The sequence below is a fragment of the Chenopodium quinoa genome, unplaced genomic scaffold (assembly GCF_001683475.1).
Source record: "Chenopodium quinoa cultivar QQ74 unplaced genomic scaffold, ASM168347v1, whole genome shotgun sequence".
NCBI lineage: Eukaryota > Viridiplantae > Streptophyta > Magnoliopsida > Caryophyllales > Amaranthaceae > Chenopodium > Chenopodium quinoa.
This window is the reverse complement of record NW_018742372.1, coordinates 641,135-655,415: the sequence shown is the minus strand read 5'-3', so window position 1 is coordinate 655,415 and position 14,281 is coordinate 641,135. Positions and strand designations below refer to the sequence as shown.

The 14,281-nt window shown below is 37.5% G+C and overlaps 1 protein-coding gene across 1 annotated transcript; it reads left to right on the top strand.

Annotated features, from left to right (window-relative positions):
- The first annotated feature begins 2,243 nt into the window (after positions 1–2,243).
- On the top strand, positions 2,244–11,317 carry LOC110696706 (dolichyl-diphosphooligosaccharide--protein glycosyltransferase subunit STT3B). Its single transcript, XM_021874061.1, has 6 exons — positions 2,244–3,464; positions 3,670–4,203; positions 5,501–5,955; positions 6,945–7,067; positions 9,971–10,030; positions 10,889–11,317. Exons 1-6 carry the CDS (start codon positions 2,553–2,555, stop codon positions 11,016–11,018), a joined length of 2,214 nt encoding a protein of 737 aa, XP_021729753.1. The 5' UTR covers positions 2,244–2,552; the 3' UTR covers positions 11,019–11,317.
- The last annotated feature ends 2,964 nt before the right edge of the window (positions 11,318–14,281 follow it).

Sequence of the window (14,281 nt, the reverse complement as noted above, 5' to 3'; positions counted from 1 at the left end):
GCGACAAAGGAAGTCGTTTGGGTCAAGAAGTTCCTAACAGAACTAGACATAGTACCCAATGCTCTAGTAGGAATTGAGTTGTTTCATGAAAACAATGGTGCCATTGCCTGATCAAAGGAACCAAGGTCACATAACAAATCCAAACATGTAATGAGAAGTACCATCTCATTCGAGAGATTGTTGACAGGCGGGATGGCAAGAATTGCAAAGTTCATACGGATGAGAATGTCATTGAACCTCTCACTAAACCCCTTCCACAGCCCAAGCATGAGAGTCACACTAGGGTTGTAGGATTGAAGCAAGTGCTTGAATGGAATTAAAGTCGTATATGTTTTGAGAAACCTTATTACAAATGTAATACATTGACTTGCAGTTTATGTTTAATATGAAATTTTATTTCAGTTGTTTAATTGTGGTTTTCTATTAGAAAAAATGCCCAAAGTAATTAATTATGAATTTGATGGGAATACCAAATACGAGCCGTTGGTAATTGAAACCCCACAAGTGAACTGAATTCATAAATTAGTTTAAGTTCCTAGTTTGAAATCATTAAATTGGACATAAATGATTTCAATAAATGAACTAACATGTGAGGTTAATTGATAGCGCAATTTCATGGGCTATTGAGACATAGAGATGTTCAGTTAATCACTTGGACATGTATGAATGATACATGATCGAAATTTGACCTACCTTGAAGTTCATGAAAAGAACTTCCGAATATATTAGTGGATTCCTTTGACATGAGTGGAACACTGTTTTTACTTGATGATTAGTTTAACAGTGATTGTACTCCACCATCATGCCGTGAAAGGGGACTATACATAGTACTTTTCGGATATTCTAAAAGTTAAGTGGGAGTTTTGGTTGCCACAAGATTGGATTGAGTCATCCTTAAAAGGATAAGTGTCATGACCCCTTGAAGAGGGAGAATTGAGAAACTACGTACATGGTCGTGCTCAAATAGCTTACATAGTAATCATTTGTTTTGCAATAATTCTAACTCAGTTTTCAAGAAATGATAGATTAATGTGATCTCGAGTTCTCGACATGTAATGCAATCATATTATCAAACCAGACACTAATTGACTTAAGGAATTTGAACATTGCATACTTGTCTCAGTCAAGTGAGAGATTGAAGGATTTATTTTTTTGTCAAGTGCAATACTAGATATATTAATGGATCAATAATATGGAGATTATGGAGATAATAAGTTCATTCTTTTGGGTCGTTATTATTTGTTGCTAGACGTGATCAATGATATTTGGGCTAGTCTGATACTTCAAAGCCCAATAGAATGGATCATATGAGGTCACACTTTGTGGTATTGGATTGAACAAAGAAAGAAGACCCGTTATTAGGCCTCATCATGGGGTGGCAGGCTATACGGAGAAATAAGGAGGGAGTAGTTTGGACTTGTTTAGGAGTTTAGGCTTACTTAGGACTCTAATTATATATGTGATATATAAATAGAGTTTTGCCTAGGTTTTACGTAACACAATTAACCAGTCAATTGAGAATTGAAGCGCAAGCAACCAAAGCCTAGTCTCACGCTCTCTCTCCTCTCTCTCCCCCATCACGTCCATACGACTGTACGACTGCATGTGGTGCACGGTGGTGGTGTGGTGGTGCTCGGTCCAGATTCTATTCCCTCATCTCTGTAGAAGGTGGTTCAAAGGTGTTCATGCTTAACTAATTAACATTAGTGGAGGTTCAATCCAAGCCCGTGGACCAAGTTGAGGAATCGTGTTTGAGGTTCTTGTTCTCCTAGAATTCGTGGTCGATCTATCGCACATAGAAATCACGCATCAAAGGTATAATTATGTGTTTCATTATGTGTTATGCTTGTAGATCTTGTCTAGGTACAAACAAATATGATTCGTGAAATTTCCGCAATATAGTACCTAGAATCCTACAATACTCTCACTTCCTATACCAGTGTACTGTATAGTGTATACCATCACTTAGAGGTTAGAGCTTATTAAAGTCAGCTCAGCCCGAATCTGGGTGGGTTTGGGCAGTTTTTTTCAACCCAAAATCGAGCCTTATTTTTTAATTTTTTTGAGCGAACTTGAAAATGCATTTTAAGTTGTTTTTCTGTCCGGTCCAAAGACCCGCATAACCCGGTCATTTTGGGCGGGTTTAATCACATAATTTATAGCCCAACTCAAGAAATGGGCTGATATTTTTGGCCTTGGTCCGGCCCGATACACCCAATGATCACCTCTACCGTGAGTCCATCACTCACCAATGCTCTACTCAAGAACCGAAAAAGTCTGTTACGCACTTACGCCCTTGCAGTCGATCCTAGTTCCTGAAGCCTCACTCGAAAATGTCACTGTTTCAATCCACACTCAATTGATTAACCTCAAATTCTTCACCTACTTTACAAGGGTTTTTCAATTTCTTGATTTCCATAAACCCTAAATTGTTTGATCACAATGCAAGATTAACGCTTTAAAATTCAACCCCTTTTAATCCATTTTCATTTTCTCTTTTCCCCTTTCAAAATCTCAATTGCAATTGCACAGATCAACAAATCTGATCAACAATGGCGGCCAAAACGGAAGCCATGACTAAACCTCAAGATCCCAAATTATCAGATCCATTGATCAGCAAATCAGGTTTCAATTTCTCTCTCAAATCTTTTAAGCTGAAAACTAAACAACAAGAAATCCTGATTAGGGTTACAATCCTTTTCCTTGTTTATGTACTTGCTTTTAGTACTCGTCTTTTTAGTGTTCTTCGTTATGAAAGTATGATCCATGAATTTGACCCGTATTTTAATTATCGTACTACTCTTTATTTAACTGAAAAAGGGTTTTATGAATTTTGGAATTGGTTTGATTCTGAGAGTTGGTACCCTTTGGGAAGAATTATTGGGGGTACCCTTTATCCCGGTCTTATGGTAACTGCTGCCTTGATTTACTGGGGTCTTCGATTTCTCCGTTTCGCGGTCCATATTCGTGAGGTTTGTGTTCTTACTGCGCCATTTTTCGCATCGAATACTACTATAGTAGCTTATTTCTTTGGGAAAGAGATTTGGGATACTGGGGCAGGACTTGTAGCTGCGGCATTAATTGCTATTTGTCCTGGTTATATTTCGAGGTCGGTTGCTGGGTCTTATGACAATGAAGGAGTTGCGATTTTTGCTTTACTGCTTACTTTCTATCTGTTTGTTAAGGCAGTTAATACGGGTTCGCTTGCTTGGGCATTGGCCTCTGCTTTTGGGTACTTTTATATGGTTTCAGCTTGGGGAGGTTATGTATTTATCATTAATTTGATACCTTTGTATGTGCTGGTGCTTTTGATAACGGGGCGATACTCGATGAGACTCTACATTGCATATAATTGTATGTATGTGGTGGGTATGTTGCTGGCAATGCAAATTCGATTTGTTGGATTTCAACATGTGCAGTCTGGTGAGCATATGGCTGCCATGGGCGTGTTTTTCTTGATCCAGGTATCTTGTGTAAATTCGCTCGTTATGGTTGATAGAGTTCTTTGCATACAATTAATTTCCAAATTTTGATGCTCAAAGCTTCCAATGTTATGCATATTCAGTCGTTTAACTTTCAATTTCAGTAATGTGCTTTTGGCGTATCATTTTCTTTGTTTGCTATTCATTAGTTTGATTGATATTAACTGGAATTGTGATGTATGTTCAGGTGTTTTACTTTTTGAATTGGGTGAAGCACATGCTTAGTGATACAAAGCTGTTTGAGTCCTTTTTGAGGATAACAGTCACCTCAGCAGTTGGTGTGGGTGTTGTTGCATTGGGAGTTGGCAGTGCATCTGGCTACATATCTCCCTGGACAGGACGATTTTACTCTCTCTTGGATCCAACCTATGCGAAGGATCACATCCCAATCATTGCTTCTGTCTCTGAGCATCAACCTACAGCTTGGTCATCCTTTATGTTTGATTTCCATATTCTGCTTTTCCTTTTCCCGGCAGGTCTATATTTTTGCTTCAAGCGGTTGTCTGATGCGACCATATTTATCGTTATGTATGGCTTGACCAGTATGTATTTTGCTGGTGTTATGGTTCGGTTGATCCTTGTTGCCACTCCTGCCGTATGCCTTATAAGTGCTATCGCAGTTTCTGCAACTATAAAGAATATAACTTCACTGCTGAGGTCTAAGAGCAAGGTTTATACTGGCTCCATTAAGGGAAGTGCTAGTGCCAAGGCTTCTTCTAAGGTCAGTTCAGCTACTGAATTTAATGCTCCTACTCTTATTTGTAAAAAGAAAAGGAGGGGGGAGGGAAGGGATCACTTCGTGTCAGCTGCTTTATTACCAAGGAATTTAAAGGGGTGTCGTAGTTATTAGATTCATAGCACAGTTATTGTTATTTTCACACGTAAATAAATTAATGTTTTGATTATATTTGGATTGCCAAAGAGCTTTCCGAGCTGTAGATCAATTTTATGTTGTTTTTATGTAAATTCTGGAAGCCAGATATAGGTCAACTTATGCTATGTTCATTTCAAGGGATTAATTTGATATGGTCAAAGGATTGAGTATGACTGTTAGTCACCTGATGTACGCCTATTTTTTCAATTTGTACTCTTGGTATTGGTAACATAGGTTTATTAGAAGAAACATCAGCAATATGCTTATTGAAGCAATATGCTAATTTTATAATTATTGAATGGCCGCACTTTGGATTAATGAAGTAACAGAGACTAATTTAGTGCTCTCTGGGTGGTGTATAGCTGTATGCAGCGCACCTTTTGCTTTTGTTGTTGCACTTTCTAGAAATTTCCGTAGAGCACTTTCTTATTTATTTTTTTAAATAAAGTTTTCTCTAAATGTATGAAATCAATGAAAATTTTGGGTTGCACTTTAAAATAACAAAAGGAATTAGAAGAAAGAGGTTTTTCAACCATGGTTAGGTGTGTGCCTCCCTTGTGTTTTTATGTTTATTTATTTATTTTGCTTGCATGTGTTTTAGATTTTAATTCATGTCTTTAGCATTCATTATTTATTATTTTCTTTGATATATGCATGAACAGTTGCTTAGTGTTTGGTTGATTAATAAGTCCTCCCTCTCCCAAGTTTATTTTAACTAAATATGTTACTAGATTAGCGTCCAATAGATTTAATTTCAATTACCTTTTGTGTTCTGAATCTTGGGTCTGAAATTTATGTTCTATAACCTAATTTCCCTGCTGGGCTTGTTGAGTTTGTGGGTTGGGACAATTGTTTCCAGATCTAAATTTTTATGATTACTTGCTAGACTTTTTGTTGATTCACAAGGTCTTATTAGATTTTGAATACTTGGTAGACTTTTTGTTGATTTACATGTGTCTTTGTTCATAATCTATTTTATTTGTAGCGCAGCGGTGTGGTATTAACCACACTTTGGGTAGTTTAGAAGGGTGGTGAATAGCTTATGTTTGCTTTGATTCTAAGTGATGCTATGCATGTTTCTGTGCTTGAATTTATTATTCATCTCTTTCTTTCTTCTTGCTCTTTCTGTGGTTTGATGAAGCAGGCTTCTGTTGATCAATCGTTGCCTTTCCAAAAAAATGTCGCTATCGCGTTGCTTCTGGGTGCATTTTACTTGCTCAGCAGATATGTTATCCACTGTACATGGGTAACATCAGAGGCTTATTCATCTCCATCTATAGTTTTAGCTGCAAGAGGTGCTCATGGAAACCGGGTTATCTTTGACGATTACCGTGAGGCATATTACTGGCTTCGGCAAAATACACCTGCTGACGCAAAAGTGATGTCATGGTGGGATTATGGTTACCAGATCACTGCAATGGGAAACAGAACAGTAATTGTTGATAATAATACTTGGAATAACACCCACATTGCTACAGTTGGACGGGCAATGTCGTCTTATGAAGATGAAGCATACGAAATCATGAAATCACTTGATGTGGATTATGTATTAGTTGTATTTGGTGGTGTAACTGGCTACTCTTCCGATGATATTAACAAGTAAGTGTACAATTTTATCATAATTATTATTTGCAATAAATATTCTATTGCCCATCCCATAAATTTACTGAATTTGTTCCCTTACCAGATCCGCAATTTATTACTGTGAAGTTAATTTTGTGGTTTTATCTTTATAGTGGCAAGCAAGTTGCTATGTTGTGATTGATGTGATAAACTCTCTGATACTTAGTATTAGTAACAATTGATACTTCGTATGTGACAATGTGATATAGGAATCTTTGCATCTTGCAGCACTGGTTAGGGGTCAATTGGCTATTGATTTGTGTTGATAGTGCTTTACTTACTGCAGACTGCATTTCTATTTGTCATTTCATGGTGTTATAATGATTGTTTTTTCTTGTTTCTGTTTCATCATACTACCGGTATTTTCTTTTGTTCTACTCACTTTAGTTTTGCAACCCAAGAAAATATGAAAGAGGTGTGTGGGTGTATGATTAAGGTGGTGGATAATTTAAGAGAGATGGAGTAAAAAGGTGGGTGGGTGTAAGAAAAATGATTGGAAAGGTGGATAAATTGTGGGGAAAGTAAGCAGAAAGGTGGATAAACTGTGGGGTAAGAGGGAATCAATGGTAAAAGACATTTGTAAAAAGAGGAATAAAGTAGAAGTGGGCAGAACAAATAAAAACCCAATAAAGAAAATGGGTAGAACCTACAAAAATGGAGCACTTTTATAATGATGAGAAACTCGGACAAAAATTGAAACCTTGGTATTTATTATAAAGAGAAGTGCAGTTGAGGATGCATTGTTTTTCCTATAGTTGAAAGTTTGAATAAATGGGTTGTTGCTATTTGTGGCTGCAATGGCTGCATTGATTTTTATAATATGTATATGCGAGTATAAATAATTTATGATTCCATATACAGCTTTATACAAGTACTTTAACGGCTGTTGTTTTTGCTACTTAATTTTGTAATTTAAACAAAATTCTAGAAACAGACCATAATCATTTCATTGATTTCATTTTCAGATTCTTGTGGATGGTGAGAATTGGTGGTGGAGTTTTTCCTGTCATTAAAGAGCCTGATTATCTTGTCAATGGAGAGTATCGTGTTGATAAAGGCGCTGCTCCTAAGATGTTAAATTGTCTCATGTAAGTTCTTATAATAGTTTTTTGTGTTCTCTTTTTATTTATTTTTATTTTTTTTAATCTCCAGTGACAGCTTTGATTAACTATTATTTATTTCCTATACATCAACATCATGGGACTTGCTTGAGCTAAACTGCCTATTTCTTTTGTTCAACGTTATATCAGTTGGAATATAATCCATTGTTGATGGAATTTTGTGAGAGTTGTGGCATTTATGATAGAAAATCAGTATCCAGCTCAGCACAGAAAGATAATGAATTAGTTGCTAGAGATAAGGTTCAAATTTGAATTTTCCTTGACATTTTACTTTCGGCTGTCCCCACTTATGGGATAAAGGCTTTGATTGATTGATTTTACTTTCGGCTGTTTGCAAATCTTAGAATTATTACCCCCAAACCTTTCTGTGCGTCGTCAATTTTGCCACTTATTCTGTGTAGCACCGTTACCAAAATCTAGCTTTTTAAGATAGCCAATTTCTTTTCCCTGCAAGTGTATCGGCATTACTTTAGCAAGTTTTTAATTGAGGGGTGAATCCTCAGGCTTGTGGCTTTATGAATTACTCGCTGGTTGGCCTGACTGACGATAACCAGATGTTTGTCTTAAGGTCCTGCTTTCCCTATCTGTTGACTTTTACTAGGAAAAGTAGATACACTTCTTTCATCAGTGATAGGCTTGTGGTGAACCCTGCTAAGAGAAGGAAATCATAGGACCAATGCATACCATAGGGATGCATGGGGTATTTAGCAAAGTGCATTTATGCCTGAAAGCATTTGATTAGTATGTTGAATTTCTGGTGAAATTCAGGTAGCAGTGGCCTGATCTATTCTAAATTGTAAACCATGCTTTTCGTGTCTGAAAAGTAGCCTCATGGAATATCTTGAAATTGTAGTCATGTTTTCTGATACAGTAATGTGCAATGCCTTATATGATGAAATTACTATAAATTCTCCCTTTTAGAATGAATGAGGCAGAGAAGATGGGACTCATGGGAGAGACCATTGCCGTGGAAGGTATTTCGATAAATCATATAAAATATTTAATCGCCCTGGGTTGGGAATTTATGACAATCATTTACTAATGATGGGATTAGAACATATGCCCAGTATAAGAAAACATTGTCCATGAAATATGTCTTATCTAGAGTGTCTCTGAACTCTCTCTATATTGCTTTTGCTATTCAGATATGAGGGAATTATACTAGTAGGACTAGTATCCAGTTTCTGCAAATCCATAATTGGAGGACTAGGTGTCTACAATTGTGCAAGAAATTAAAAAATTATGTCCACGACACAGTTTGACCTGTAATTTATTGAACAACTTGCAATTTCTGACTAAAGTGAAACCTGGGACAATGTTGCCAATAATGTTTCATCTTAATTGCTTCTAAAATCCAAGTATCTATCTTGAACCTAAACCACTACAGAACTCTGGCATTTACCAACCTACCAAATATTACCGCAAAAATGGAGCGGCATTGGTTTTAACCAGGAATCAAAGATTCAACTGAAGAGAGTTGATTGGTGCTGAAGTTGTATCTTCATACCACACTAATTATTTGCAACTATGTTGTCAAGTACATAGCCTCTACTTTAGTCACGCTTGCTTGATATGTACACATTGTGAGTGTTCTGCTCAAGTATTAAAGAGTTGAAAATCTGTAAGTTTAAAAAATTGTATCAATCAATCAATCAAGCCCTTAATCCCATAAGTGGGGGTTGGCTAACATGAATCAAATTTGATTATTCCGTGTAGTCATCGACATAAATCTTCCTCCATCCCTTACGATCCAATGCTTCATCCTCATGCAAATCCATATACTTCACATCTTTTGTAACTCCTTCCAACTAAGTCATTTTCGGCCTCCTTCTCCCTCGTTTAACCTCTCCATGGTCCCACTCTTCCACTCTTCGAACCGTTGCACCCTCGGGTCTCCCTCTTACATGCCCAAACCAACGCAAACGATTTTCCCTTAGTTTATCTGCAATGCCTGCCACACCTACTTTCTTGCGAATAACCTCATTTATGATTCTATCTCTTAGAGTGGTCCCACACATCCACCTTAACATGCGCATTTCCGTAATCTTCTTCTTTTTAATGTGCTCCTTCTTAGAAGCCCAACATTCTGTACCATAACTGGTCTTATGGCATTCCTGTACAATTTTCCCTTCAACTGTAAGGGAATGTTTTGGTCACATAACACTCCCGTGGCCGCTCTCCATTTAAGCCACCCCGACTTAATCTTGTGGGCCACGTCTTGATCAATGTCACCATTCTTCCGGATGATCGACCCAAGATACTTAAAACATTCCCTCATGGTCAAATCTTTTCCATCCAAACTCACTACTTTATTGCTTGTCCCCCTCTGAGTACCAAAGCGACATACCAAATATTCAGTCTTACTCCGACTTAGCTTAAACCCTCTAAATTTCAACCTTTGCCTCCATTGCTCCAACTTGGCATTAACCCCATCAGAAATTGTATCGAATAGAATAAAAAAATTTGTATCGAATAGAATAAAAAAAAGTGGTTTGGGTGCTATCTGTTTCAATCAGAAATGTGCATACTGTTTGTTTCTGAGATTTTGAACCTTGTTAATGTATCAAATGCTAGATTTATCCAACTTGGAGTGAAGTTGACAATATTGTCGGATAGCCCTTCCATTTTTTCAGCCCTTGTGCTTGATAAAAAATAATAATATTTCTGGCCCTGACCCCCCGGGAAATTAGATATGTGGAAGTAAATTGCAGAAAGCTTCTGAATGTGGCAGTGGCAATCCTACTTCTGTTTACTCTTTTCTTTCCTATAAGTGGGGCATTGGTGCATTGCATACGTTTCGTTGTGTATATACAGTTTAAGAAAAGAGAAATAAACTCATGAAGTTTTTTATGTTTGATTGTGGGCTGTAGGTACAAATTATGCTACTACCGGTTTGGAGAGCTGCGCACAGAATACGGAAAACCTCCTGGGTGAGTTTATTTTCATTTTCTTTGTTCTTCTGTTTTGACCCGAGATAGGTTTTTGATGTTCAATGGTCTGTGTTCATCTTATGGTGGTGGCGAAGTATTTAATGGTTGTAGGACAATTAACTGTTCATTTTCTTGTCAAGATTACTGCATATCTGGCAGCAAAATTTTTTGATGTTGATGCATTGCATAATAAATATATGGTAAGATATTATGCATAGTCAAAACCATTAAAAAACATACTGGTTATCTATGTACAGTGATTGTAAGATATTTACATATTTCGGTATCAAAAGTATAAAGGATGATCTTTGATTACCATTTATTGTACTCCTTATACTATATTCTAAATACTTGTGTATAGGCGTAAGAAAGCACATATTCAATTTCTGGTGTACATTATATTTTATATAGTATTGGTACCTCCTTATTCAAATTGTGTTGACATTTGTGCCATAACATTATCTGCTTTTTTATTGCCAGTATAATCATTATTATTTTAATTTTAAATTGATCAAACATACAGGCAAGCTGATCTCATGTCTGCTCGTAGGTAGATTTGCATTACTAAACACGCCTGTAAAATTATTACTTATATAAGTTTATCCCTATGGCCTGTGATGGATTTTATGATATGATTTTGGGGGACAAAGTTAGGTGTCTAGATGGATTGTGTCCGTCTGTTCCCTCATTTGGCGGTTCATACTGAAAAATCCTACTTGTGGAATATTTGGTTTTGCTATATAATCCAGGAATTATTGCTTCTTAAAAGCCAGTTTAACTTAGTTTTATGTTTACTCCCTTTGTTAGTTTATTGTACTTGCTTCTAATGCCATTTGCTTATGGTTTTCCGATTGTCAGTTATGATCGTGCCAGGGGGGTTGAAATCGGGAACAAGGATGTGAAGCTTGAATACTTGGAAGAAGCATTCACCACATCAAACTGGATAGTTCGGATATACAAAGTTAAACCACCTAAAAATAGGTGGTGAGGTCTCAACTCCCTCCCCAAACAAAGGGACAAAGAGTGCCTTGCGGAACAGGAATAGATGTGATCTCGACAAATTCAGATTATTCCTAATTTGATGTGAGTTAGAAAGAGCTTTGTTTTGCTTAGTCTAGTTTTGTAACCTTTTTTTTTGTTTCCCCAATATATTAAAGGAATGTGTAGAGCCGTAGAGTACAATGTGGACTGGTTTTGACCTACCCTTGGTAATATATTGAGACTTTAAACTGCTACCTTGAATTCACATTTGGGCTTAATATATCATTTACATTATATTTTAGGAAATTTTGTCCGAAATGACCTTTGTTGACTTTTATGTTGGCCATTTAGTGATTAAAGATTTTTTTTTTTCTCCACTATGGGACATAAAATTCAGTTTTTTCGTTAATTAAGAACATTGCTCGAATTTCGGCCATTAACCGCCACTTTTCCATGTTAATCAAAAGCCTCTCTTTTCTCTCTCTCATTTTTTTTTTTTCCAACCACCATTTCCACCATCCCACCACCATCCATTGTCATTCAACCACCTTCCCATCATCGCCTGGTGCCTACTCGACATCATTTCATACACAAAATCAAATTCTGGCTATTAAGCCAAGTTTAATTTTAATTTTTTTGTATAGTGGAGTTAGAAGGGAGAAGTAAAAAAGAGAAAGTAGGTTGTGTGGGGAGGTGTTGGGGCGATTGCTAGGTCCTAAGAGGGGAGAATAAAGAAGATAGTGCGGGAGGGAGTATGGTATCAAAGAACAAATATTTGTGGCAGAGGTGGACCTAGGAGGGAACACGGGAAAAAAAAAAAGATGTGATCAAAGAGACTAGTTATTATAAATAGGCGGTCTATTTGATTAACTAGATGAAACCCGTGCGATACACAGTTTGTTTGTATTTTTAATAATAAAATATTTATTCGTATTTATGTGATAAAATTTGTTAAATATTTAGATAAATTCCTAATGTCAAAAAATAATATTTTATTTTAATTAATTTTCACTTTAAAATCTCATTCACTAATTTTGCTTATGTGACATTTGAATTACTTAATTCTAAAAGAAATTACGAATCTATTATTTAATTGGTTACAACAAATTTATAATCGTACATGGCGTGCTAAGAAATTTTAATCTTACTATATACTAGTTTTGTGTTCCGGGCGATGCCCGGGTTCTTTGTTCAAGTTTAAAATAATCTTTTATTTATATGTTATATTTTAAAACATATCATTGATACATACAATGTTATAATGTTATGTAAAAGATGTATATTCTTTTGATTTAGGATGTTTTGACGTAGGATACTATTGATTTTTATCGGAATACAATATATATTATAGAAATATACACTATAGATTAATAATCACTTGATAGTCATATTTGTAAAATTAAAATAGTTTACCACCGCTCATAAAATTCGTTGTGGGTAGTTTTGAGAAAGAGTTTGGGCTATCTAGTGTAGTTAATGAAAATGACGCAATCAATATGGTCAAATCAATTCAAAGAAATCTGTTTGGAGTTGCACTTATTTTTACGTTATTGGATGATATTTTCTAGGATGAATTGTGATTTTAATGTCTTTAATTGTACTCATATTTGACGTGCGGATAACATATATGTCAAAGCTAGCCTCATAATCCTATACGTAGCTCACGCAGCAACAAATTAGTTTTTATCGAATATAAAGGTCAACACGAAAGCTTAACCATAGACCCCAACAATATTCCATAAGTACTATGAACATATATGTCAAAGCTAGCCTCATAATCCCTAAACGTAGCTCATGCTACAACAAATTATGTTGGGTTTCGTAGCGTCCAACGCTATGCGGAAGAGAAATCCGTCCAAGACCCGCCCCAATAATTAAAGCAATTAAGCATGCATAAACATAATTAATCAATAATTAAGAGAAAGGAGAAAGAAGTAATACCCTTGAAGCGTGCTTCGCTCGTAAATCGAGCTCTTACTTCGAAGCTTAAAGCCTCACAAGCGTGACGGCCTCCAACGGCTCGTACCCACGACCCGACCCGAACGATCTTCGTCTCGAGGGTTAGTCGAGACTTGACCAAATATAAAACTAGAATTTTACGAACTTAAAGGTTTTCTCAATAATAAGAGATGCCTTTTTGAGTTCCACTCAAGTTGTTCTCCAAATTCCCAATCATGGGGTATTTATAGAGAATGGCAACTTGCATCCCCATTCATGATCAATGTGGGATCTTGTGCATTTTCTACTAATTTATTTAAATAAAAAATAAATTATAAAACAATGCAATCAACAATCAACAAGTGGCATGAGGAGAGGAGAGGTTAGGTGAGGACCATAACCATGGGGGGGACCATTGCCTTGCTCCCCAAGGGAAGCCTCCAAGCTTTGGTCCCCACTCCTCCAAACCAGCATCAAGGCATGGGCAAGCTGGCAGCCTGGCACCAAGGCTAGGCAGCCTGCCTTGCTAGCCAGCCAGCCAGCATAGCACAGCAAGCACGCACAACCCAGCCAGCGCATGTGTACTACTAGCGAGCCACGCATGCTGCTGCTGTTAGGCGAGGCTCCTAGCTCGCTGCTGTGCTTGGTGCTGCCATGCGAAGGCATAAGCACACACGCATACACGCACATCCTAGCGAGCTTGCTGGCTGGTGCGTAGCGTTGTGCATTGCTGGGCGAGCTCTAGGCCTAGGCACATGCATGCACACACAGCCCAGCGTGCTTGCTGGCTGGTGCGTAGCGATGTGCTATGCCGCCACACGCAAGCGCCTAGCAATGCGAGGCATGCTGCACGCCTAGTGCTAGCAATGCACGCACACACGCACACGCATGGTGCTGCGATGGTGCTGTGCTAGCGATGCACGCACACACGCACACCCATGGTGCTGCGATGGTACTGTGCTAGCGAGAGCCAGCCTAGCAACCACATGGCTTGGCCAATGTGATGCTACGGCTTTGCTCGAACTTGTTGCTTGTTGATTTTGCGACGCTCGGTCTCGACGCCCTAGGCTCGATGTCTGACGTCAGTGTTCGTAATACTCTAGTGACTCATCAAATCCTTCGGATTGATTCGTCGGTTTGGATCGGCAGTTCGTTTGGGTTCGACCCGAAGGGTTTAGTCAAGACAAAGCTGTAATATTAATTGTTCACTAATATTACAGATCGGAAGCGGCCTCCACCCAGGCATTCCGATCACTTGATCTCACTGAAGAATTAGCTTCCTGATAATTCTTAACCTTCTATCAGAATAATACACTTGTTGGAAGGACACCA

Bases quoted from the DNA above. Each gene is read 5' to 3' on its own strand.
- LOC110696706 (XM_021874061.1), top strand. From the start codon at position 2,553: ATGGCGGCCAAAACGGAAGCCATGACTAAACCTCAAGATCCCAAATTA. The intron at 4,204-5,500 runs GTCAGTTCAGCT...TTGATGAAGCAG, and splicing joins GTGCCAAGGCTTCTTCTAAG to GCTTCTGTTGATCAATCGTT. The intron at 10,031-10,888 runs GTGAGTTTATTT...TCCGATTGTCAG, and splicing joins GAATACGGAAAACCTCCTGG to TTATGATCGTGCCAGGGGGG.